This window comes from Podarcis melisellensis, assembly GCF_964234715.1.
Source record: "Podarcis melisellensis genome assembly, chromosome: 5".
NCBI classification, from domain to species: domain Eukaryota; kingdom Metazoa; phylum Chordata; class Lepidosauria; order Squamata; family Lacertidae; genus Podarcis; species Podarcis melisellensis.
In genome coordinates this window covers 15,243,408-15,270,332 of record NC_138537.1, presented here as the reverse complement: position 1 = coordinate 15,270,332, position 26,925 = coordinate 15,243,408, and the positions used below count along the sequence as shown (strand labels likewise).

General features: G+C 43.9%; 1 protein-coding gene and 1 long non-coding RNA gene across 12 annotated transcripts in view; one reads left to right on the top strand and one right to left on the bottom strand.

Annotated features, from left to right (window-relative positions):
- Window positions 1-26,925, bottom strand: part of TNIK (TRAF2 and NCK interacting kinase) — a 305,446-nt gene that overhangs the window by 91,529 nt on the left and 186,992 nt on the right. For 7 of the 8 annotated variants that reach the window (XR_014168246.1, XM_081910721.1, XM_081910720.1 and 4 more), the window contains 5 exons: window positions 19,877-19,967; window positions 18,462-18,592; window positions 11,288-11,342; window positions 8,844-8,922; window positions 84-259 (listed from right to left, as the gene is read on the bottom strand). Coding sequence is in view for 7 of the 8 variants with exons in the window: in XM_081910721.1 (XP_081766847.1) it covers window positions 84-259; window positions 8,844-8,922; window positions 11,288-11,342; window positions 18,462-18,592; window positions 19,877-19,967 (532 nt within the window). In the remaining variant the exon portion in view is untranslated. Of the gene's footprint in view, window positions 1-83; window positions 260-8,843; window positions 8,923-11,287; window positions 11,343-12,691; window positions 12,788-18,461; window positions 18,593-19,876; window positions 19,968-26,925 lie in introns of those variants that run through there. The other variant, XM_081910726.1, reaches the window with a different exon arrangement.
- LOC309369982 lies at window positions 12,787-26,234 on the top strand. Of its 4 annotated transcripts, XR_014168306.1 has the most exons (5): window positions 12,787-12,887; window positions 17,913-18,058; window positions 22,230-22,281; window positions 23,358-23,496; window positions 26,191-26,234. It is a non-coding gene; the product is annotated as an uncharacterized lncRNA (long non-coding RNA). The 4 variants fall into 4 exon arrangements; XR_014168307.1 differs by lacking the exons at window positions 23,358-23,496; window positions 26,191-26,234 and adding an exon at window positions 23,841-24,138; XR_014168308.1 differs by lacking the exon at window positions 26,191-26,234 and having other exon boundaries at window positions 23,358-23,833.

The window sequence follows — 26,925 nt, the reverse complement described above, 5'->3', positions numbered from 1 at the left end:
AAATAGGCAACCACTTTTATGGACCAACACAATGATCTTCTCATTCCAAAAGCTTAGGTTCTGGAATAACCTTCTCTGCTTACCTTTCTCTCCACGTTTTTTCTTAGTCCTGTCAATATGGTCCTTGAGCTGGATGCGAACCTGCCTTTCATTAGGCTGGTCTCGAATGAATGGATGCTTCATCAACTGTTCAGTGGTTGGCCTCTGGCCATGATTCTTTACCAGGCAGCTTTCAATGAAGGACTGGAACTTTTTTGACCTACCCAAATTGGATAATTTGGGGGAAGGGAAGAAAACACGCAGGTAAAGGTATAGGTAACAATGTTTGTGTTGGCCGCAGACAGTGGTATAGCTACGTAAGCTTAGACCCTGGATTTAACAGTCTTATCAAGAGTCCCCTTTAGATGATTTACTTGAGGGCACATAAATGGTTCAGAGGACACATTAAGAACTGAAATCATGGTGAATTTAGATAATCTAATTGCACATAACTGCATACTAAGGATTCAGGGCAAATTTCTTGCCATCTACACTTTCCAGTTTTATTGTTTCCCACAGAAGCTAGTATTCACACAAGCATACTGCCTCTGGATTGGGGGTTGCATGGAAGGATTGTGACCAGAAACCATATCAACCGTCTCAAGCTCTGCAATTGGCAAGTGAGGCCTTGTCAGCAGCTCCCAGCTGCTGCACTCCCTGGTTGCCATTGACCTGTGATTGGGCCTTCTCAGTGGTGGGTCCTCACTTGTGGTAATGCCCTCCCTGGTGGGGTTCATCTGTCTCCTTCATTATTGGCTTTCAGGAGGTATTTTAAAACTTTCTAATTTACCCAGGTATTTGATGGTAGGAAGATACTGTTCCTGAAATAATTGTGCAGTTTTAAACTGTTTATAGAATTTTTCTGATGATATTGCTTTAGGTTTGTGTTTATTGCCCTGGGTTTCTTGGAGAGGGAAAGGGCATATAAACTGAATTATTATTAATAATACTAATACTGGTATTAACAATAATGAATATACTTTTTGGAATAGTTATTTCTTAGAATACTTTTAGGCTGTTGTTCTCATACTTTCCCCTGAAAACATGCAAACTCTACCCAACCAAATCCTACGAAATTCTGAGAATTCATTGCTCAGCATCTTATTCTTTTATCAAACATTCTGAGAATCAAGTTTACCCTGTTATAAAACATAAATGACTACTGGGGATTCACAATAAAGGAAGATTCTGATGGACTACGATGCAGCATGCAGTTTTGGTAAACAAGAATATTAGCTTAAATTAATGCTTCAAACTGGCAGATATGACCGAAACTGTACTGCAGGATGAAACAATAAGTGTTATCTTCTAAAGCTGTCAGATTTACAGTTCCTGCTTATCTAAATACGCTCATTAGGATAAGAAAGAAAGTACTTCTGAATTCAGTAACAGATTAAACAAGCAATGAGGAAGTGCCCACTCCTCCCTGAAAAGACCAGTTTTGCTGGCACACTCCTCAGGGGGAAAAGAACAGACAGATTTTAATCGACAGGTTGGTACACATGTGTGTTGGATGCCTGCACTAATGAGCATCTACCTGCATGTGTGAATGGGTCGCCAGAGATGTACACACCAAAGAGGAGAGCTTACTCCTCACATTACCTGAAGGCAGTTGACAAATTACCGTATTTTTCCATGTATACAATGATGCTTTTTGCTTTAAAAAAATAGGCAAAAATTGGGTGTCGTCTTATACACAGATATTGAATGCAGAGGGGGACGTGCAATTAATGGCAGCAACAAGCAGGAGATTGGCAGCAGTGATTGGGCGGGTGATTGGTGGCTGCAGCAAGGCCTGCTGGTGATTGGCTGTGACAGGCAACTGGCAGCTGCGGCAAGTGGGCAGGTAGGCTGTTGGTGGCAGCGAGTGGGCAGACAATTGGCGGCTATGGCAAGGTGTGCGATCGGCAGTGGCTGTGGCAAGCGATCGGCAGTGGTGGGCAGGCAGGTGAGCGATTGGCGGAAGTGACTTCCCCCACTCTCCCAAAAGCTAAACAACTTAATTTCTTAATTTTGGGTTAAAAAAAAATAGGGGTCATCTTATACATGGGGGCGTCTTATACATGGAAAATATGGTAAGCTGCCAATATTCATGTAGAGAAATGGAGATGCTCATGTATTTGAGAAACAAATGAAAGCTTAAATTCTCTAGTCGCCTGCATTGGCTGCCATATATGGGTACAATTGGGTGAAAGGACGGGGTACTAATGTAATGATGTCATATCTCAGGCGTTTAAAAAACAAGTGGTATATTAGGGCATTTCCTGTCCCCCCCCCCAACAATACAAAAATATTCCAACAGCCTCTTTCTGCAGCACTATATTACTAGGGAGACATTGGTGTGGGGTGAATGGGTAGAGAGAGACGCAATTCAATGGTACTCAAGGATGTTCACTTAATACATGGTTAGGGCCTTAAATGAGTCTTAAATGAACTGACCAGGGCAACTGTAATGTTTTCCACTGTAATGTGTTATGTGTTAAATCCTGCTTCAATCTATGGAGGTCAGGCAGGATTTATGAGCAGGTTCTGGCCTTTCTCCAAGGCCTATGCTTAAACTGAATTGCAAAAGTCTATAAATTTTGGGTGGTGATCACCTCCCAACTTTTCATCTACCACTACATTTTGGAAGTAGGAGGCTGACCTTAATCCATAACACTGTTTCCTCAATAGGAAGTAACCCTGTACTAAACTTAAGGATTGCCTGTCACTTTTTTTACTGCATTTCTCCAAGCAGTATTTAAAGATAATGTTAAAAAGGTTTAAAGGCGCCTCAATGACCACTTGTGTTTTTCAACTTCTGGACGTAGGGCAGTCAAACTCCTCTGTAGTCAGGCTACTTTTCTCACAATGTCTATATCATTAGTACCTAATGCTCCATTAAACTTTATGACAACTGAAAACCTACAATATTTCTCCCTTAATTTGTCTGTGCACACACCATATATTTAAAGTGCATTTAAAGGGCATGACTTCCTCCAAGGAATTTGGGAACTATAGGTTGCTATGGGTCCAGGGAACTGTAGCGGTAAACAACAGTTCCCAGGATTTTGGGGTGAAGTCATCTGCTTTAAATGTATGGTATATAAAGGTACCCCTGCCTGTACGGGCCAGTCGTGTCCGACTCTAGGGTTGTGCACCCATCTCACTTAAGAGGCCGGGGGCCAGCGCTGTCCGGAGACACTTCCGGGTCACGTGGCCAGCGTGACAAAGCTGCTCTGGCGAGCCAGCAACAGTGCAGCACACGGAAACACCGTTTACCTTCCCGCTATAAAGCGGTACCTATTTATCTACTTGCACTTAGGGGTGCTTTTGAACTGCTAGGTGGGCAGGAGCTGGGACCGAAAGACGGGAGCTCACCCCGCCGCGGGGATTTGAACCGCCGACCATAGGATCGGCAAGTCCTAGGCACTGAGGTTTTACCCACAGCGCCACCCGCGTATGGTATATAGACAGCCCTAAATTACCAGGATGGTAAATCTGTGATTTATAGGTGGCAAACAGATATTCACACACAAATGAGCAAGAAAATCCTTTGATCAAACGATCTGGACCTCGAAAGAAAGAAAGAAAGAAAGAAAGAAAGAAAGAAAGAAAGAAAGAAAGAAGATCTGACCAATGTTTAAGTCACAATATTTGTTTCTGTAATTATACATAGTGCTCTCACTTTCCTTTGTGCTAGATGTCTGAGTTTAAACAATATTGCTGTATTTCACAATGGGAGTTTTACCAGACCTATCAGATTATGATCATCCCCTTTTAGTCAGTAGATGGCTCTCTTTATCCTAAAAACTTTAGGTACCCCTGGGGCCAGAGGCATTCTTTACCCTGAGGGATTCTTTACAACTTTCTTGCCATGCCTCCCCCAATACCCCATGAGCTACATTTTTTTCGCCTTACTTGTAGGCCTCTTAATCCATGCAAATCATTCAGACAGAAGTTAATGGAGTTTGGAAACTTCAGCCTAAGTGAAACTGCTAACCCCTTTGGGTTTGTAAACATAACACTTTTCAGTTCCTGTTTTTAAAAATATATAACAAAAACATCCAGGAGATGAAATATATGTCTACTGCATGGCCAACATTTCATGATTTCTGCCTTGCTAACCCTTATCAAAATATTTATACAGGGGGATGTTTGGGTTTATCATGTCCTCCCTAAAAGAGGGCACGTGTTGCGGTGAGACCTGGAGATTGACCTCCTGTGTTGTGGGTAGGTTGGTTAGTCACAACACCCGATTGGTAGGTCCCTCGATGTTGGGTTCAATCTGGCGCAGTCTAAACGAATTGAGGGACCTATATATACCCAAGCACGTGACCCAGAGCTTCCTCTTTCAGCTCGTGCATTCAGTGGCGTAGCGTGGGTTGTCAGCACCCGGGGCAAGGCAAGTAATTTGCGCCCCCTAACCCGTGGATTTGCGCCCCCTAACCCTAACCCCCAGATGTTGCGCCCGGTGCGGCCGGCCCCCCCTGCACCCCCCACGCTACGCCACTGCTTGCATTCAGAACAAGCTAACAGCGTGTCCTCTGCACAGCCAAGAGACTTACCTTTGACAAATAGTCTTGGTGATTTCCTTCCATTATTCTTCCCCTTTTCATTAATGCTTTCTTTATTGTTCCCCTTTTGAGTTGTCCTCTCCCCCCACCCTTCCTTCTCCTTCCCTTCTTTCTAGCTCTCCAGCCCCTGAGAGCTGCTGCCCATTGATCTCTGCCCACTCGGCTGCCCTTGCAGTGGCTGGTGTCCCTTAATTTGGCTGCAGCTGCAGCTTTGCAGTTTTTTAGCTAACGTGACTTTGGGCAATTTGCGATTGTCGCTCTCTGGGCGCTGTCGTTCAGCGCTTTGAGTAGTTTTGTTGCATTGAGAGTTCCCTCTCTGTTTCAATACTGATTTCTGTGTGCTCCTTTTGAGTAAAGGCTGGTTGGGTATTGTCTAAGGGCAGTCAAGCGATCCAGCGTAAGTTGAGGGACTGCAGGGGTCGGAGCTGAACGCAGTGACTGAGACGGACCTCTAATCACCCTCTTAGAAGGGAGTGCAGGACTGGGATTCCTTTTAATAGGCATCTCGATCCCTTCCTTACCGGGTGGGGGTGGCATTAAATAAACGTTCACACAATACCAATGGGACCCAGGCTGACTAAGATGGCGCTCCCGCCAAAACAAAATGGCGCTCCCGCCAAAACTAGGAAGCAACGAAACTTTCCTTGCAAAACTTTTATTCCGCAAGTACAAATCTGCTGCACAAATGGGATGGCAGTGCTGGAGACAAACAGGAGGACTAAGACTTTGAAGCCCTAATTACTATCTGAACATTTAAAGAGCGTATCAGAAAGAAGAAGAGAGGGTATGTCTTAAACTCAAAGGGCACTGTGGGAGAAACAGGGAAAGGATTCGCTTGCACTCTGGGGGGAAACAACCATAATGATAAACAGTTCCAAATGATTCAAAAATGTAGATACCATCAGAAGAAGAGATGATCTATTGCTATTTGACTACAAACATGACAGACCAAAGCTGTCCAAGAGGCACAATTTTAGCTTGTATAATCTGTTTGCATAAAACAAACATTTTGTGCAAAATCTGCAGGGCCCAAGCATGCACAGCTCAGTCTGTTTTAATCACCAATTTTACAAGATACTTTTATAAGGTATTTATTTTTCAGTAAATACCAATTGGTTATGAACTGACTGCTTGTTAATGTTTAAGGGATGTAAAAATTGTATGGATATAGCTGTGCAGTAGCTGATGGTGAACCCCAGCTGCCACCAAGCTGGATTTTAAACATTCTTGTGTATTGCATGTGATTAATAGCTTCTGCTTTACTCATGCTTTCCTATCTATAATAGATATATTCCTGAGTGCACAGAGGGAAAAATTAACTACAGACAGCAATTTGCCAAACGTTCAGCTGCAAAATTATAATGCGACAGACAAATTATTGTTATAGACTCAAATAAAGGGAAGAAATTCAATCCTTCATAGGACAGTAGGTATATATATCTGTTACAAAACCAGGCTGATCCTAGCCCATTGTGTTAGTAAAAAAACCACTGGGTCACAAAGCTCACACACACACATATATATAACTGTAGTTTATTAATGGTGCTGGGAATTGTAGCTCTGTGAGGCATAAACTACAGCCCCAGGATTATTTGTGTGTGTGTGTGTGTGCGTGCGCGCGCGCATATGCTTTAAATGGACTGTGCTCATGCAGCCATCATCATAGAGTGGCTGTTAAGATTTTAAAGAAGAGGAAATGATGAAAGCTACCTTGGGCTTCTTGGAATAAGGGTGGAACGATGATGTTGATGACATGTGCATGCATGGAAGAATGGGGAATAGAGAGTCTGCATACTGCAAAGACCCTGGGAAGCACTGTGGATGTGTGCATGGATAAATGCTGCATCTCCCCACCCAAACAATTACAGACTCCCTGAGCAACGAGGTACTACAAAGAGTGAAACTAGGCTTTATTTCATGTGGGATAATGACCCAGTTTGGCATCCCCCATGTCTATTGGTGTACACATACATACAAACTGGGAGCATCAATAGTGCCCTTCTGGAGGTTTCACCCGGGGTAGAAACCCCTGGCTAGCCGCCTGCCCCCCCCCAGTAGCTACGACTCTGCCTTAATAGACCCTTAGTCACAGTTCCATCATTTGATTTCCTTCTGATTTCACCCACCCTGTCCACCATGTATCTGCAATTCGGGATGACAGCTGGTGCATCTGATGATCAGAACTTATGCCACAATAAATGTGTTAAGAGATGTATCAGATGAAGTCTTCTCATTCGCACAAGGACTTCCACTTGTGCAATGGCACTTCCCATCCATCTTCCCACCCTGTGAACCCCATTCCCAAATCTTTTATGGGCAATGTCCCAAGCCTCTGGAGCAGGTTTTGGGGTACAGGTGGTAATAGCAGGGGGAGGTGAAATTCCATTGCACAAGCAGAAATCCTTGCACTAACAGGATTACTTCACTGGATACAACCCTTGGTCTTTAAGATGCCATAAAACACTGTCGTTTTTACTACAAAAGAGACTAACAAGGCTTTCCCCCTGGAAATCAAGGAGTGCAGGGCTTGATTAAATCATGTATTGACAGCTGATAGTAAAAAAAAGGGAAAGAGCCCAGATTCAAGGGGGAAATGCTTGCAAAGCCTTACGAGATCCTTGAACGAAAGCCACCCCTAAGAGCATACAACCCACTGGCTGAGGCTTACTGATTCACAAGAAAACAACTACGGCGAGAAGAAAGGAATAAAAATTGTACCACAGCACACTGAGGAAATGCTAGCACTTAATGAAACGAAATCACTGTTTCGCCTTGATTATAGGCTGACTGCGAGTTATAAAACAATCCACTGCTTTTAAGCAAATGAAAGTCATTTGAAAGCAGGTGCAGAGATGCAAAGACAAGAACTGAGCGGAGCGTTTTTCACCTTGGCGTTCCCTCTGCTCCCACCCCCCCCCCCCCGTTTGCAGCAGCAGGTGAGACTCTAAATCCTCCGCTACTTATCAGTGGATTTCACTGGCTTAACTTCTTCATCTTCAGCCCCCAAGGGGTTTTGCGGCCAACATACCATTTTTTCTCCATATTTAACAAGAGATCTCCATCTACAGTGCTTTAGAGTCAGACACCCTCAGATGCTATAGGCAGGCTGGTCTAAACCCACTTAAGACCACTTCTCCTTGGACTCTGAAACCACAGAGTCCAGAAGGGAACTGCTGATCTCTCGGACTCTGAACAAACAGAGTTTAAACACTGCTTTCCTCTGTGAATGTAAGCCTTGCTAAAAACCAGAAGGCTGACAGATGGCAGGATCCTTAGCACGCTCTGCTTTCACTGATGTAGAAGGGGAGGCTCACCACCCAACACTTAATCACACGGTTCCCATTGTTCTTCCATCCCAGAGCTCTCTCTCTGAGCCAAAATAGACATGACACTGAGCATATGATTGGCCATGAGTACTTTGCTTTTGTCTACTAAAATAGCAGTTGGAGTGGGGTGGGATGCTCATCCAGACTGGGATCAAGGTGGGGAGGGGGGAGGAAAAGGAGGTCTCTTTGGTCTTACTAAAGTTTTTTGTTTAGTTCTTTCTGAGGAGTATTTGTATATTTTAATATATGCACAAGGATTCCAAATGTTTTTGAAGATAATGTGATGACCTTTTCCCTTTCTGCTGATGTTCTAATGCTATTAGTTTTGCCTTTATTATATTGTATAAATTGTTTCAATAGCATTACACTATCTAAATCTTCATTGCTGTTATCTGTAGTGTCCTTGAAGATGGAATCTGATGTGAAACTTGTTGGATTAATACAGTCTTTGTTGTTCTGTACCCTTAGGATTTCATCTTCCCCAGTCTTTTTTCTTCTGAAAAGTACTGGCCTAGCTCAGAGACAGGGAACCTTTGACCTTTCCAGATGCTGCTGCCCTCCAACACCCATCAGCACCAGCCAACAGACCAATGGGCAAGGATGATGGGATTTGTAGTATTTGTAGACTACAAATCCCATAATCCCTGACCTGTTGGCTGGTGCTGATGGGCTATAGATTTCCCACCCCTAACACATAGAATTCGGCCCATACCTTTGATGAGCAAATGATTACAATTTGTAAAACCTGTCACCCCCACCGAAGTTGTCCAATTTTTGCACACACAATTTACCATCCGTTTTTAATAAGGACCAAATCACACCTCATTTCTTGCAGAGGTGGGTTTTGTCTTGTTTTTGCAGTGGCTCCTTCCGGCATGCAAATCAAGCTCATATGTGGAGAGCGGTAGGTGGGCACACTCACCATTTCTTTGATTTCAACCTGGGGGCTGGGTTCCGAGGAATGAGGAATAAAGCTCTCATGGGATGCATGTCACAAAGGGCTGGGAAAAAAACCCAAAATAGAAGGCATCAGGTACAGTACAAAACATAATACAGTACATAGAACACTCTACCAAAGACATTCAGTGCTTTATTGAAATCCTTTTGGTGTTCTCTCTACAACCACATGAGGCACAGGAAGCTGAACCTGTTGAGTTTGTCAATGGGCTTTAACGCCTGCTCTGCTCTCCCAGTGAGAACACAGTGCTATGCGTGACTCCTGCTAAGAGCTACAGGCTTAACCTTACAGCACAGTTTCTCTTTCAGCCATGTTCCAGAATTAATTTTATTTTCTCCCACAGAACCCGTTGTACTTTGCTGAGAACTTGCAACCGGACAACCCCACCCCTCTGTTTTCTCTTTCCCCACCAGGCATTCCATTTCTTGGAACCAAGCTTAAGTGTGAAGGCATCTCGGGCTTTAATATTTCTTGTGATATTCTTGTGATATTATACCGGTATTTTCGCTCTATAAGACGCACCAGACCAAGACCACAAGTTTTTGGAGGTGGAAAACAAGAAAAAAAGTATTCTGAATCTCAGAAGCCAGAACAGCAAGAGGGATCGCTGCGCAGTGAAAGCAGCAATCCCTCTTGCTGTTCTGGCTTCTGGGAAAGCTGTGCAGCCTGCATTCGCTCCATAAGACGCACACACACTTCCACTTACTTTTTAGGAGGGAAAAAGTGAGTCTTATACAGTGGTGCCTCGCAAGACGAAATTAATTCGTTCCGCAAGTCTCTTCGTCTTGCGGTTTTTTCGTCTTGCGATGCACGGTTTCCCATAGGAATGCATTGAAAATCAATTAATGCGTTCCTAGGGAAACCGCCTTCAGACCAGGTCCGGGGACAGTCTGTCCCCGGACCTCTTCTGAAGGCTGGGGGGCGCGGGCTTCGCAGCAGCGCTACGAAGCCCGGCGGCTGGGGCAGGTGTTCCCGCCCCCCCTGCTTCGGAGCAGCGTTCCGAAGCGGGGTGGCTGGGGCAGGTGTTCCCGCCCCCCCGCCCGGCTTCGCAGCAGCGCTACGAAGCCCGGCGGCTGGGGCAGGTGTTCCCGCCCCCCCCACCCCGCTTCGGAGCAGCGTTCCGAAGCGGGGTGGCTGGGGCAGGTGTTCCCGCCCCCCGCCCGGCTTCGCAGCAGCGCTACGAAGCCCGGCGGCTGGGGCAGGTGTTCCCGCCCCCCCCACCCCGCTTCGGAGCAGCGTTCCGAAGCGGGGTGGCTGGGGCAGGTGTTCCCGCCCCCCGCCCGGCTTCGCAGCAGCGCTACGAAGCCCAGCGGCTGGGGCAGGTGTCCGGGATCTCTTTTGAAGCAAGCGGCTGCGGAGAGAAGCGATCTCCCCGCAGCCGCTTGCTTCAAAAGAGGTCCGGGATCTCTTTTGAAGCAAGCGGCTGCGAAGAGACGCGATCTCCCCGCAGCCGCTTGCTTCAAAAGAGGTCCGGGATCTCTTTTGAAGCAAGCGGCTGCGGAGAGACGCGATCTCCCCGCAGCCGCTTGCTTCAAAAGAGGTCCGGGATCTCTTTTGAAGCAAGCGGCTGCGGAGAGACGCGATCTCCCCGCAGCCGCTTGCTTCAAAAGAGGTCCGGGATCTCTTTTGAAGCAAGCGGCTGCGGAGAGAAGCGATCTCCCCGCAGCCGCTTGCTTCAAAAGAGGTCCGGGATCTCTTTTGAAGCAAGCGGCTGCGGAGAGACGCGATCTCCCCGCAGCCGCTTGCTTCAAAAGAGGTCCGGGGGCAGCGGGAAGAGCTGCCCCCGGACCTCTTTTGAAGCAAGGGGCGGTGGGGAGAAACGATCTCCCCGCCGCCCCTTGCTTCAAAAGAGAAGACCCGCTGTCCCCGGGGCAAGCTTCGTTTTGCGAAGCAAGCCCATAGGGAAATTCGTCTTGCGAGACAACTCGAAAACGAAAAAACCTTTCGTTTTGCGAGTTTTTCGTCTCGCGAGGCGTTCGTCTTGCGGGGTACCACTGTAGAGCAAAAAATATGGGGTGTGTGTGTGTGTGTGTGTGTATATGCCTGCCTTTCTCCCAAAGGAGCTCGGGATGGCAAACAGTTCTGTGATTAAATAAAATAAAACATTTAAAATAGGTTAGAAACATCTAAAAACAAAAAAGCATTTTAAACAAATTTAAATCCATATTAAATAAATAAATAAAGCAAATACTTTGAAAAATACTTAGAATCATAGAGTTGGAAGGGACCTTGAAGGGTCCTATGAATCCTATCCTATGAATTCCATATCTATCTCATTTCAATGCTCTACTTGGTGATCGCCTATATACAATTTATCACTGCAGGACTGGACATGCTGATAGCTCATAATGAACCTTAACAAGCAGCAATCCAAGTTATGATAAAGTGTGAAATTGGGTTGTACTCACGAGGAGCTCCTTCTGCCATCTCAATGGCTGTTATCCCCAAAGACCACAAATCGCTCTGAAAGAAACAATCACAAAAACACGCTTTAAGAAATGCACATTAGCTGAACCTGTAGCAAATTGGAAATTTTCTGATGGAGCTACTGCTAGGCCAGAACAAGTTCTTGGCTAACTTAATGCTCAAAGTTTGATCTGCATTGTCTAAATTAAGTACCTGATCTCCTAAGCTTAGAAGATTTAGGCCTTTCAGACACCAATTTTTATGTTCTTCCCACTGTTAAAGCTGCAGAGTTATGGGGAGGGCCCCACAGACTGGGAAGGGGGGGGTCACAATTGCTATGAAGCTATGTAATCCAATGTGATCCTCTTTCAATAACAAAGGAATAACTCTTTGAAATGTAAAAACCCAAACAGGCTGTCAGTTAATCTTCCTGCAAAGGCAAGAGGCAATTACGAGCAGGAAAGGGTTCAAAAGAGAGCAGCCAAAATTATTTACGGATTGGAGCACCTGCCCCGTGAGAAAGGCTAATGAATCTGGGGTTCTATTTTATTTCAAAAAAGTATATTCCGCTTTTTCAAAATAATAATCCCATAGCAGGGCATGTGAAACACACAAATACACACGTTCAGATGCATATTTTACTTCAGATATACAGAAAGGCAGAGAAAATTGATGTTGAGGAATCTGTAAGCAATTATTGAAGAACTGGCCACTAAACAGATGTTGCTCCAGTCCAGACATAATGTTCTTGGTCTAATAAAGCCTGCTTTTTATTATACTGAGAATGAGTGTTTGGGGCTATACCCCAACTCCTCTGCTCCTTCCTCCCCTCTCTCTTGCACCATAATTTAATATTTCCAGGGCTTCTTAAACCACACCGTCCCATTAATCCCAACCAGGAAACTATGCTTTAAATCTTGAACTATAAACCGGGATACGAATCCTCCTGGCTTCATAATAGTTTCACCGTCTGGATGTAAATGGAAAGTTTGGTTTAAGAAAGCCCAGAACTGTTGAATTATAAGCACACAAGAGAAGGAAAGAGGAAATGTGTGGGACGCATTCTAACAAATCATGGCAGAAAGGTTACCAATGTGGCACCTGCCAGAACTGCCTATGGTGCTCACAAAATATCTCAGTCTATGTCTCCTCAAAAATCCACAACGCACTAAAGACTGTTTGTGCTTCCTGCTCAGTTCCTGACTGGTTTGGCTTATCCTACATTGAACATGCCCCCTCAGATGTGCCCCTATTTCAATGGATGCCAGGAATAAACACCCAACCTTCTTTATGTTTTGAACAGAGGAGAGATGATGAGAGCTTCTCTCTGTGAGTAATGTGGTGAATGATATTAAGTGGCTTTTTCCCTACTGATTTTTTTGGGGGGGGTGGATGACTGCCTACACCTTTTTTGTGGTTCTGTGTCTTTTTCTGCTCTTCCGGACGTGGCAGCCATTTTGTGTTACACTGTGGCCCTCAGAGCAGCCATTTTGTAACGGACAAACCGCGTCACTCCCTCAAAATTCCGTATGTGTCCGCTGGCCCCCTGAAATATACTCGGAGTCAAGAGTGGATTTCATGCTCTTTATTCAGCTCATAGTGGTGAGGAGGAATGGAAGTTTCCCCATAATGTCTGCCTTATATACATTATTTACACAATGGGCCCCACATGATTGGCTAATTCTGGGATTCTCCTGTAGGCCAATCAGGTTGCGGATTCACTTCCATCTGGAGCTGGATTGGGTGGCTCCTGTGAACCAATCAGACTGCTGCATTCTGGATCCTATTGTTCTAGGATCAATCAGACTGCTGCATTTTGGATCTTATTCAACTCAGTACATAACACCCCCCAAAAAGTTGCAGATCCCTGGATTATTTCTTCTGAACTGGTTAGCATAATCTCTAAGAAAACGAGAATTAAAAACTAATGCTAAATGTATCAAGACTATAAGCAACTGAAAAAGTCTCCCTTTCGGTATAGTTCTTTTCTCTTTATCTGTCATAGGAACATAGGAAGCCCCTTTATGGTGGCAGACCATTGGGCCATTAGCTCTGTGTTGTTGACATTGATTGGCAGCAGCTCACCAGGATTTTGCAGGGGTCTTTCCCAGCCCTACCTAGAGATGCCAGGGATTGACAGCGAACGCTCTCTGTTGTAACTGGCTTTTCTAACTGCTCTTAACAGACTTTAACCGCATTGGAACGCTCCTGTCAATCGCAAGCACTTCACTGCCAATGCTAGGGCAGTACACATCCACCCCAAGTCATTTTTCGATGAGAAATTAAACGACTGACGTTTTTAAGATAACTGCAGTCAAGGATGGTGTGGTGCAAAAAATGAAATATCAAGAACTGGAATTTCTTAGTATTTAAAGAATTGCCATAAGCTACGCAGTTTGCTAGACTACAAAATGAGAGGGCAGAACTCTTATTTAGATAAATAAGCCTGAAGCATAGGCATTTAAAAGAATGGAAGATAGTCCAACATTTCTGGATAATCAGCTAAAGAAAAGTCTCAACTGAAAGTGTAAAAATATTTTTTTAAGTACTTCCAACTGTTGTCAGATATACCTAGTAGGCTATGTCCTACAGAATCTACTTTTTACTAGATTTTGACAAAATTCCACCAGGTGCCAATAACAAATCCTGAAATGGGATTTGTTGTTGTTTAGTCGTTTAGTCATGTCCGACTCTTCGTGACCCCATGGACCAGAGCACGCCAGGCACTCCTGTCTTCCACTGCCTCCCGCAGTTTGGTCAAACTCATGCTGGTAGCTTCGAGAACACTATCCAACCATCTCGTCCTCTGTCGTCCCCTTCTCCTTGTGCCCTCCATCTTTCCCAACATCAGGGTCTTTCCACCTCTTCTCATGAGGTGGCCAAAGTATTGGAGCCTCAGCTTCACGATCTGTCCTTCCAGTGAACACTCAGGGCTGATCTCCTTCAGAATGGATAGGTTTTATCTTCTTGCAGTCCATGGGACTCTCAAGAGTCTCCTCCAGCACCATAATTCAAAAGCATCAATTCTTCAGCGGTTAGCCTTTTTTTCTGGTCCAGCTCTCACTTCCATACATCACTACTGGGAAAACCATAGCTTTTACTATATGGACCTTTGTTGGCAAAGTGATGTCTGTACTTTTTAAGATGATGTCTAGGTTTTTGACTACAGGTTTGGTAGTCACCCTAAAAGCAGGGAAAGGCTGGAACTCAGTGGTAGAGCACCTGCTTTGCATGGAGAAGGTCCCCGGTTCAATCCATAGCATCTCCAGGTAAGACAGGGAATATCCTCTGTCTGAAACTGTGGAGAACTCTGCTGCCAGTCAGTGTTGACAATACCACGCTAGATGGCCCAACAGTCTGACACTTCCCTATGTTCCTAAATCACACAATGCGGATCAATAATCACGTCCCGCATTTGACAAAACAACACAAGAAACAATTAGGTTTCCACTTGGCTTTTAACAGTTAGGATTACATGGTAATTAAGGTTTAAATAAAACGAGGCAGAAGTTTTCTCTTAAAAAGGGGCTAACACATCTGCATTATCTTTTTTCCCTGCCAAGAAGAAATGAACTGCTATCTTCTTTTGCTTCTGAATAAATTTAGAAGCTTTCTGAAAAGATAAGTAAGTAATGGCAGACAGAAGAGAAAAACAAAACTATTACAAAGCGGCTTTTGTATATCTCTTCCATCACATGGAGTGTTTTTGCGTGGTATTAACTGTATTATTCAGCAGATTATGAAGCTAGCTCTGTTTGGCTAAAGAAACCAGAGGCATTTCTGTCCAGTATGTGTAGACTTTGGAATTTCCTCTTTGTAGCCAGTCATCAGAGGTTTTGTGTTTATTATCTTAAGCCAAAGTATGACAGGATCCAATCTGCATGCCTTTTTTGATGACAATTTACTTTGTTTGAAAAAGAAGGATGGCAGTTGCATTAATATGAAGCATTTGCATTAATCATATTGGACTATTATGCGCAATAAGTTATAGCTCAAGTGTACCCTATGACAACAAATTATGAAAACTACCTAAAATTAAACATCTAAGGACCAAACTGACCTCATCCTGTGTTAACAAATTCTAACATGCATCAAGTGCCATATTTCCACCAAGAAAGAAATGGTAGGTTTCTCAAATCCAGCCACAAACTTAATAGAGTTTTGGCTGGCATCAAGTGATGGAGTCACAAGAAGACCCACAATTGATACCCAATGAAGTAAGTCACCCCACAATTCCCATACTATGGCTTATTTTGCCAATATGAAAATCATAATTATGGGAATCATGCGCACCTTCCGATGACATGCCTATGGAGCCGGGTGGACACTGCCTCAACTATTATTCCCCAAACTGGCAAAGCTGAAACAGTCCTATAGTTGTTACACACTTCTGGATCCAAGGAAATGCTGTTTCAAGCAAGGGTCAGAACACTACGTCTTTCAACCAGGTAGGCATCAGCACTGCCTGCTTTGATGCACTGGTGCATTTACTGCAGCTTGTTAATCAAATTAGCTGGGCTAGATATGTTAATATAAGGCAAAAGGGACAGGAGTTTAATGTCAACCCTGCTCCAGCCAAGATGAGCTCTAAAATGAGCTTCTCCAAGCTGTGCTTGATCATATTCAGCCTGAGTTTCTCTCTATCTGCATGCAAGTCATTTTTCTTGCAGCTTATCTCATGGGAAACTTGTTCAACTGCTTGGCAAGGGGCCACCTAGAGGGAGGGATGGGTGAATCTATCAGTTTCAGGGTGTCTCCGTTTCTCATTTTTCCAATCCGCAGTTCAGTTCTGTACATTACCATGTCAGCTTGCAACTTTTTTTAGAAAATAAAAGTCCTCCTAAATATCCATTAGTATTCTTGTGCATGTCTTTCATTAACATACACATCTTTATGCAATTTTGCATAAAAGACTCATTTTTTGCAAAGTGATTTCCCTTAATGTAATGCCTTTTATTGTATGTTATTTTTCACTTATATATGCATTTTTATGCAGACCTTAACCAAGTACATGCATTTTTTGTGCATGTTAATTGGCTGGAAAACTACACTGCAAAATTCAGAGAAGTGTAAATGTAAAAGGACGGCTGTGCTGCAGTCAAAGTATTGTTTCAGGAAGTGCAAATTATGTGGGTTCGCCTTTAAATGTGAACTGAAACAAATTTCTACTGTCCTTACCTGGGAGCAACAGTGTCAAGAAATTGGGACAGGGCTCTTCATCCCACTGGTTAAGTGGCAAAGTGACCAGAAAACATGTAAACAGAGTCAACTCTACTGATTCTAGGATGGGATGTTAAAACTCTTAGTGATGCTTCCAGTGCCCTCCTTCTCAAACACTGGCAAAGCAGGCAAAAGTACACTGCTGTGCTTGAGAAAAGAGGAAATTATTAAACTCACGCTTCTTCTTTTGCTCTCTTCCTCTATTTCAGCAGTATTGTTGCTTTCCATGAGCCTAAAATTCACACTGTCCATTTGCTATCTATGTATAACCTTTCTCCCTTGCTTCTCCCTATCACTGAAGCTCTGCCTTTTGGTATCCATCTGGCTCCTTCTGTTGGTCTGTTTTAAATGTCTGATAAAAAACCTCAGCTCAGTCTGGTATTCTGAAACAGAACTCCTGGCTGGTGATTTTCCTCCATTCCTCTTCCCTTGTTTATCTAGCTACTTACATAGATCGTAAGCCTAAAGGCAAGGCCTGCATCTCCTGCCGCTCCCCTTCTTCTTCTTCTTTAAACACTGTGCTCACACCTTATTCTGGAAGTAATAATTATTTTTAAAAGGACCTGGGAAAAGGTGTCTAGCCTTGCACTGCTGGCTCGGGTCCAGAAGGATCTGGCACGAAGCCTGAAATCCAGAATTTTAATGACAATGACAAATCCCTAATGAATATCAAGTTCACTTTCCAGTGACTGACTGCCTTATGGACTGCTCATCTCTCCAGATTTTTTTTCAGAATAGTAAATTTAACAAGGAATCAATCTGGCGCTGGCAAAGCAGTCTGCCTTCACTGACAAGCTTTTGACAGGCTTCACTCACTCAGAAAACTGCCTCTGCTGTCTGTCTGTAAGTGAACAAGTTTATGAGAGGGCGATTTCAACCAGAGATTTTAGAAGCCAGCTGCTTAGGAAACGTGGGTGGCCTTTGGCCTTCTTCAAAACAGCAGAACCATGGAAATCAGCATTCAATGCACCTGCATATTTTCAATGCATTTTAGCTGCTGATTAAATTGCTCTGCATCCTAACATTACCTTTCCTCCAAACAGCTTGGGGGGGCATGCATAGTTTCCCCTCCTTTTTCATTCTCACAACAAGCCTGTAAAGTAGATGGTGACATTTCAGATCTGCTTTCCTCCCCCCACCCCCCACCAAAATAAAAGCAGCTAGGCTTCATTCATGAGCCAAGAGCCTAAGGGCTGTGCGTGCACGAACATTAGTTTTAGGGTTTCATGTCTGCCGTTTGAAACCTACTTTGAGAATCATTTGATCGAAAAGAGGATGTAAATCTTCAAATTAAATACATGCAATATTGTTTAAATGCATGGATAATGTCACACGTAGTTTGGCCCTGAAATGTTGCACTTCTCTGAACTGACCATTAATTTAACTTGCACACTGTGTTTTCATTAGGAACGTTTTCTCAGGATTGGCTGAGTGAGATTCAAACCAGGATTCCTTGGCTTGTGCAGTGATGCCTTTTGTGGTGAGCCATAGATGCAGGAGCAAGAATGGGCAGCATGGTCCTTTTGAGTCCAAGCATGCTGCATCCCACCCAGGTAGGTCATCTGTTAGACCTAGACTTTTTATAAATGCTTCTGGGTTAAGGCTGGGGCTTTGCTTGGATCAACAACCAGATTCTAGCCTTGCTTACACAGCTCTGTCATCTTGCTCCAGGTACCTGCCTGTCACCTAGGTCTGCTCTCTTGCCTATCTTCTCTGCTTTCCAATCTGTCAGCTTCCTTAACAGCTTTCCTGCCTTCATCCTGGTTTTAACTTCCCTTCAGATAGTCTTCCCTATAATAGCTTTTATGCTGGTCCACCTGTGGAACTTCCTCAGAGCATCATTCAACTCCAGTCTCAATCCTGCAGGACTGGCACTCCCTCTCCCCCTGTGCAAAACTACTAAGATCCAGCATTCGCAACCAAGGATATATTAGGCAACATCGTTTTTTAAGATACCTTGAAGTCGTAAGTGGCATCAGGGTTTTCGTCACAGGCTATAACCTCGGGGGCCATCCAGTATGGAGTTCCGATGAATGTATTTCTTCTGCCAACTGTTCTGTCAAGCTGAGCACTGACTCCGAAATCCACTGGGAATCAAAGCAACGACAACAGGAGAGCTTTAATGAGGCATAAACATGGCTTGATTTATGCGAGGCAATGAAAGGACATACAAGTCATGTTAAATGACAAGAGGACGGTGTCCCCCGCCATGAACTAGGCAAAGTTCATGGGGAGTGCCATTCATTTTGAAGATCAGAGCATTCCCTTCCTTTAGAAAGGACTGGAGCCCAAGGAAAGTTCAAACCACAGAATGTTCTCCCTTGTATTCGGTGGGTTTTGGACTCAAGTCATTGCGGGCCACTTGCCTGAGAGTTGATCTTCAAGCTGAGATTTCTGAGAAGAAGGTGCTACCTTTGTTGTGGGCTCATAAGGGCTCCACATCTATCTTCAGAAGAGCTCCTATCTAGAGCTAAGGCTTTTGAGTTCTTCTTGACCCAACACAATCAGGAAAAATGCCCAGTGCTGCTCTGAGTGTTCTAGTGTTCCTAGACCATCAGCCTACAGGCACTAATCACCTTTTAGCCAAATATCTAAACGGTGTCACTTTACTTTTAAGTGATTTTCATGGTGAGCTCTTTCAGCTGTACAGCACAAGTGAGTTGGACTAGACTGGCAAAAGGAATGCTGCTAGCCTCTCCCAATTATTTCCCACTCCTGCTTCTCCCTGGCCACATCCCCTCAAGGACCAGCTGAAACCGAGGTCTCGAGCTCGTTAAACAAGCGGATCTTTGTAGCCAGAGTTGTTTACATGCTGATCCCCTGCCCAAGTCCACATAGTTCCTCGGGGACTTGAAAAGAAGGACGGTTGATTTGCATGGAAATGATTTGCAGGGCTGGAGAGTAGGAAAGTGTTTCTAAGAGAGGCAGGGACAGCTGCGAGGGATTAATAGCCATCTTGAGTGGGGTTAAAAAAAAAGAAAAAGCTAAACCTTGACCACTGATATCCCTTGCCAGAATCTCTTCATTTTACAAATTCTTAGCAGAAGCTGCCAATTATTTTTTTCCAGGGTTTACTCTGTGACCGTTAAGAAACTTAAAATAAGGGAAGTCACAGTTTTTAGCTCTCATCGCCTGCTTATGGTTCCACATGGTTCTGCATTCCAAAACGCAATCATGGCATGCAGATTCCTGGACCTTCTTTTCAAATTCCTTACAGGCCAGTGCTTAGCTCTACTTCTTAGAGGAGCTCTTGAATTTGGTATTAACAACTGAGTCCTTCTAAGGTGACGACCAGCTAAGACTTTTCAGAAAAGCCTGATTCCACGCTTCCCTGCAATTTCCCACTGGTTGGGAGGGGTGGGAATTCTTACCTAGTTTAACTTCTGCGTTTTCTGTCAGCAAAACGTTTTGTCCTTTAATATCTCGATGGATTACTTTATGTTGGTGGAGATGGCTTAAACCCTAGAGGAGTCAAAAAAAGAGAAAGTCATCATTACATTTCAACTTTCTTTTAGCCATCCATCGACAGCTGGGGTCAAACGCAAGCCTACATTACAAGGGGGTGGGCAAATATCACATCAGGGGATGGAGTCGAAGTGGTCCCCCAAAATGCCATTTAGTTATTTGTTACTTTTCATGTCTACAGGTGCTTTGCCAATAAACCCTCTCTCTCTCTCTCTCTCTCTCTCTCTCTCTCTCTCTCTCTCTCTCTCTCTCTCTCTCCAGAGATTTTTAAGCTTCCTTGAATTGGCTGGGAGCAGCTTCAGTCAGCTATGAGTCAGACCACCCTATTTTCCCAGAGTGCATCAGCTGGAATAATGTTGCATCATGACATACCATTGGTTCCAGACAGTGCTTTTTTCCTAAAAAAATATTCAGGGGTACTCTCATTTTCCTACTCATATTGAAATACTGCCCCTCAATGAGGCCAAACTTAGATTCACGAAATGTTTAGGGGTATTTACCCCTGTGCCCATCCCCCCAAAAGTACTGGTTCCAGATACAGTGGTACCTCGGGTTAAGTACTTAATTCGTTCCGGAGGTCCGTTCTTAACCTGAATACGACTTTAGCTAATGGGGCTTCCTGCTGCCACCACGCAACCGGAGCACGATTTCTGTTCTTATCCTGAAGCAAAGTTCTTAACCTGAAGCACTATTTCTGGATTAGCGGAGTCTGTAACCTGAAGCGTATGTAACCTGAAGCGTATGTAACCCGAGGTACCACTGTACACTGCTTGCAGGGGAGGCAAAATGGGGTGGGAGATGGGTAACTGTTTCTAGCCACACACCAAATCATTTTCAACTTCCATTGTTTCTATGGGGGGAAATGCAATCAAATTTTAGCTATTTTTCAAGGAAGCCACTCATGATCCTAAGAACAAACACTTGGTTCTTCTTGCTAGTTTCAGTATCAATAAACTGCAATTCCAGATTCTATGATGTATCGATGAAATAAACGCTCAGGGAAGTGAGGAGAAACCTGCCACAGCTACACAAATTACTACGTAGCTTGAACGCGACCCTAATCTAATCATAGCTCATATTAAAAGCTTGTCTTGAGAGCTAGAAGTAAAATAGCTTGCCTTTGTACCTTTTTATTAGGTCATTAATTCTTCTCATTTTTCGTAGGCTCCATTTTTATTTCACACATCCACGTTGGAGGGTTTAAAAAATAATATCCACCTAAATTGCAATTCTAGTAAAGTATGGTTTGCTTTCATGGCTATATACATATCTACTTTAGATTTCACATTAGCATTCATATGTTCAAAATGAAAAACTATTTTCACTGTCTACTCGCAGCATTTATGAGTCGTTTTATTCGTATTTCACCAGGGCTGCATTTTTGAAAAATAGGGATGTAGAAATCTGGCTGTGCTGTTACCGAAGAGGTTTCCCTGTAATTTATTCTCTGGATTCTAGGGTTAAATTTGTGCTCTTTAACCGCATGTGAGCCTACGAGGACACCCTATAAAAAAAATCAGAACACTGGTCTGTCTAAGCCAGGGGTCAGCAAACTTTTCCAGCAGGGGGCCGGTCTACTGTCCCTCAGACCTTGTGGGGGGCCGGACTATATTTTGAAAGAAAATAAAAATGAATGAATTCCTATGCCCCACAAATAACCCAGAGATGCATCTTAAATAAAAGCACACATTCTACTCATGTAAAAACACGCTGATTCCTGGACTGCCCGAAGGCCGGATTTAGAAGGCAATTGGGCCGCATCCAGCCCCCGGGCCTTAGGTTGCCTAACCATGGACTAGAGAACCCTTGTGGTCCCTTCCAATTCTATGATTCTGTGATTCTCCAAGTCTACTTCTGCCTGTTCTGACTGACAGCAGCTTTGCAAGGTTTCAGTCCGAGACCTTTGCTATTCCCACTTGGGACCTCATATAGCCACACAAACATGCCCCTTGAACACGCAACAAATGGCAATTTGGGTTTTCTGCAAAATGTAGTTTGCTCCGATTCAGCAGTAAAGAGCGGGTTTTCATGGGGAAAGTTCTGGAGCAAAAAAAGAGAGAGTGTGTGTGCTTGGACACAGGGCTTTAAAACACTGACCGTGCCTGGAAAGTGAGTAGGAAAAGGTGGATAAGCCCTAAGCTTTTCAGTCTTGGCTCCTTATAAAGTACATATATGGTATGAGCTGATTCAAGGTATAGGTATGTTGCATGGGTTGTTCGTATTTTGCAAACCGTTTCTTTTTAATGTTTTGTTTTGAAGAGGCCCATAAAGGCTCTGCATTTTCTTCAGGGACAATTACAAATAAAGCAAGGTAAGAAGACCCAAAATTCTCCTTATTAGTATATAGGATTTAACTGCACTGCCTCTTAACTCTGAAGAATGCTAGTTGGGAATATTTACTGTATTCCTAGATTGCACGCCACTATTTTTACAAGCCTTCTGCTGATTTGGAGTGAGGAGGGGATGAAAACATTTTTCTACACAAATGTTCTCAAATTAACTTCTCTTAGGATCCAAGCCTTGTTGGGGGATTTCTCCCCCCCCCCAGCAGTCCCCACACCCCAGCTGACATTGTTCACAAGCTCTCTGCAACCTCCGAGAGAGGCTTTTTGGGGTACAGGTAGTGACAAGGAGAAGATGCGAGAAGAAAACTCTGTCAGCTTCCTTGAGCTTCCTTGGATCTTAGGATCCAAGTCACTGTGCTTAAATTGAGGCCAGTCCGGATACAGAACTGATAAATATACAAAGGAGAGGTAGAGTATACACTCTCGCAAACACAAAGTGCCCTGGGTGGGGAGATAAGGCACAAAGCTGTAAAAATAATGAATTTAATCAACGATATTGATTAAGTGAGCCAGTCTCTTAAAGAGAATTCAGGGTCCCTAAACTGCTGGAAGCTGGCAATAAATACAGCATTTACTGTTTTGTGGTGTCAAAGGGAGAAAGGTGCCAAGGGTAATTCTTTTGGAGGGAAACAGTTAATTGTTTGTTAATATTATTATATTAATTATATTATATTATATTATATTATATTATATTATATTATCATATCATATCATTATATTATATTATATTATATTATATTATATTATATTATATTATTTACATCATAACAACTACAACAATATTACCCACAAGGGAAAAACAACCACCTCCCTTTTTAAGCAGAGATTTGTCTTTTTGTTCACTTTGTTTATAGCAGTGGTCATTACATGTTGCACCGAAGAGATGCACCTTTCGGTTTGATATCCAGGAGGCAGCAGAGGCGAGCTTTACCATGCCACTCATTCCTTGGTAACCTCCTGTTTAGATTACTGCAATGCATACGTCTGTAAAGATGGCCAAGAGGCATTTAATTCTCCCATATATTTCTCCCCATTTCCTCAGATCCAAGAAAGATGCCGCACACCATCATTCAAATCAGATGAGATTTGCTAGGATGAGGGACAGGGCCTTCTTTGTGAAGGCCCAACCTGCACTGTGGAACTCTTTGCCAAGCGATGCTCCTCACATCATCTCCCTAAAAGTAGTTGGCCAGACATCATTTAAACTCTTTTGGCAAGAGGCGTTCACCACTGCTCTTCTATTTTGATTATTTTATTTAACTGTCTGTTTTAATGCTGAATCATGTAAATGACATGAATGTAACACCTGGTTTGAGCATCATGCCCTGTGCTGTTTTAGGTCAGAGTTTGTGCTGCCGCTGTTTACCTATTTGGGTTTTATATCCATTGTTGTAGCGGAGCATTATGCCATGCCTTAGTTGCCATGCATCGTTTTGGATACTTATGGGCCAAGCGGAGGTTCATAAATATTATAGATTTAAAGAATAATAAATAATAGGCAAAATTACTTGTGATTTTCCCTCAGGAAAACCCATCTCTATGGTCCATTCAAGATGGAGTCTCCTGAAGCACTATCACAAACAAACAGGAAGGAGAGATATCCGTCTCTCACCCAACCTCTCTCTCTGTGGCACTCCTGGTTTATGAACAGACTGTAATTTATATCCTCAGAGTCCTGCGCGGTCAGAAACCTGATCATGTCCTGCTGATTTCTGTTATCTAAATCCGTGTAAGACAAGAGTGACTGGTTTCTGTTATCTGAGAGCAGCTTTATTCCTTTTGCCTGGGGATCCGCATCCACAAGGTGGGAAACCCTTCACACTGACTGCATAATCTTCTGACGGCCTTCACAACTTGAAACCCACCAAAGCAAATGCAGCTTCCGGGTTTTGTTACAGGCTTTCTGACATGCCTGGTGGGTCACACTGTGCAAGCCTGGTCTAGCTGAGCCCCCTGCATAACCTGGGACCCCCATGGGTTGAAATAACACAGTGCATTCTATTAAATGTGGGCTCTTTGCCGACAGAATCCCAGGCCCTATGGTAAAAGTAACACATGCACTGGGTTTGGAACACATGCAAGCTAAGATTCAATGGCTTGGCCTCAACTACCCAATTATAATCATAATTTATTATTTATACCCTGCCCATCTGGCTGGGTTTCCCCAGCAACTCCAGGCGGCTCCCAACAGAATAATAACAATAATAAAGTGATAAAACATCAAAAATTTAAAACTTCACTAAACAGGGTGTCTTCTAAAAGTCAGATAGTTGTTTATTTCCTTGACATCTGATGGAAGGGCATTCCACATGGCGGGCACCACTACCGATAAGGCCCTCTGCCTGGTTCCCTGTAACCTCACTTCTCTCAAGGAGGGAACCGCCAGAAGGCCCTTGGAGCTAGACCTCAGTGGCCAGGCTGAACGATAGGAGTGGAGACGCTCCTTCAGGTATACTGGGCTGAGGCCATTTAGAGCTTTGAATGTCAGCACCAACATGTTGAATTGGGCTTGGAAACGTACTGGGAGCCAATGTAGGTCTTTCAGTACCAGTTACCAGTCTAGCTGCCGTGTTTTGGATTAGTTGTAGTTTCCAGGTCACCTTCAAAGGTATGGTGAGAATGTCAAGAAGCACCCTTTGAGTTTATATGCTCCTGTCTCTCCTTCATCCCCTTTTCGATGAGCATTCCACATTCCCTCTGAGTTCCGGAGATAGCTATGGCTTAGAATAACCTTGCATCACATTTTCACTTAACTGTAATTAGCAAACAAACCCACTTCTGATCATGGCTTTAAATTGTTCCTTGGTGCTAATTACCGTTTAGCGAATATGTTGGTGCAGATGCAAACCTAACTGTAGTCACAATCAGAACAGAAAAAGGAATGAGGGATGTTATTCTGAAACACAAAGGGGGAAGAAAGTCCACATGGGAGTTCCCAAACTTTCAGAGACAGAGTATAGTTATGTCATAAGTCATAAGATCAGGTAATTTCCCTGTGCATCACACTGAGGCTTTGCAAACTGTGGGAGCTGCTGATTCAAAACAGAACTCACTTTACACATTATTATGGTGACACACGTCCCCAGATGCCTGCATTATCAGCCAACTGAAAAGATGGAGTTAGCTCATCTTTCAACATCCAAAAGATGAGGCACTGGTGGAATGGTTCAACAGTCAGAACATGACTCACTGCTTGCGGACTATTTTAGGAAACTGACTTTCCAAGCTTGTAAATTTAAACCCTAGCCTGGGTAACTGTGGCTTCCTGAGACAGAAATGAGAAAAGTCAATACAATAGCTGATTAGCCGCAACGTCACTTGCCTTTCCTATCAAGTTGCTAAAGGACTGCAGCTGGGGGTGTTTACTGTAAATGAGAAAGTGCTTTGTCACCACCAGATACCAAGTGCTATTTGGGGAGTGTTTAGATCCCATTTTCATTTTCAGGGTGAACATTTCACTGCTTCCTCTCTTTCGTACTACTGACTTAACCCTCTAAGGAGCATCCACATTTGGATCACTCATGCACTCAAGTGAAGCATTTTAGTGTTTTGCTAGCTTGAGACTGCTAAGCATCTGTGACTGTGTTTTCATTATTGCTGATCTCACATGATGTTTGTCCTTGCAGAGTTGGGGCATTACCTGATTGATCCAACTGCAATGTGAAAACACTATGTAGATTAGGTGGATAAGGACTAAGTAACCTTTGGGTGGCAGCTGCTGTCTTCAAGGGTAAAGGAGTCACATATCCCAAGCTATAGAAGAAATTATTACAGTGAAGAGTTTCAACTTGCTATTTTAATAGCACAACCCTCCCCAAGCTGGTGTTTATCTGCTTAATGTGAATTGTGCCTTGGTTTGATTTGACTTTAAACAGGTTTGCTCCTTGGAGAAGGTTCCACTGCAAAACCTAGCCTGAGGACTGTTATTCTAAAGCAGCAATGCGGCAGCAAGCAAAGGCTATAGCAGCCAAGTCTGCTGCTTGTGGCTGGAAAGCCAAACAGGAAGCTTGTGACTGTTGCCATGGGAACAAAGGGGCAGTCCATTCTGTACTGAGCACCGGATGTTAGCTCAGTAGGTTTGTCATATGACCTGTACAGGATGTACATGGGTGGAGGTGGAGTTTCTCTCTGTTTGTTGAAGAGAGCAGACATCTTTACTGTATGACTGCTAAAAGACACAAATAAAGACATGTAGATACGTTTACTGTCTGTGTCTGATTCCCCTCCCTGGGGATATGCAGGGAGCAGGGAGGAGGAGAAGCAGTTGGTGTGTTTTCCTCACAGCCTGAGGAAAATCGCCGGAACGGACCTCGAGTATGTTTATTCCTGCCGGGAGTCGCCGGAGGGAGGTCTAAGGAATTCAGCCGGTGCCTGAACAGATAGGCACATACCTCAAGACGGGCTAGAATTTTAACAGTGGTAGCAGAGGATGGTTCCGATCCATCGACCTCTGCATCAAGGAGTGGCCTCCATGGAAGCCTGAGGTGAGAAGCTGATCCTCTGCAGCCAGAAGCTGACCAGAAGAATCTGAGAGCCAAGCTACGGAGCCCAGGTATGAGGTTTTCGGGCTTAGAAGTGTGAATGCAGATTGATTCATTCTCTGCTTCACG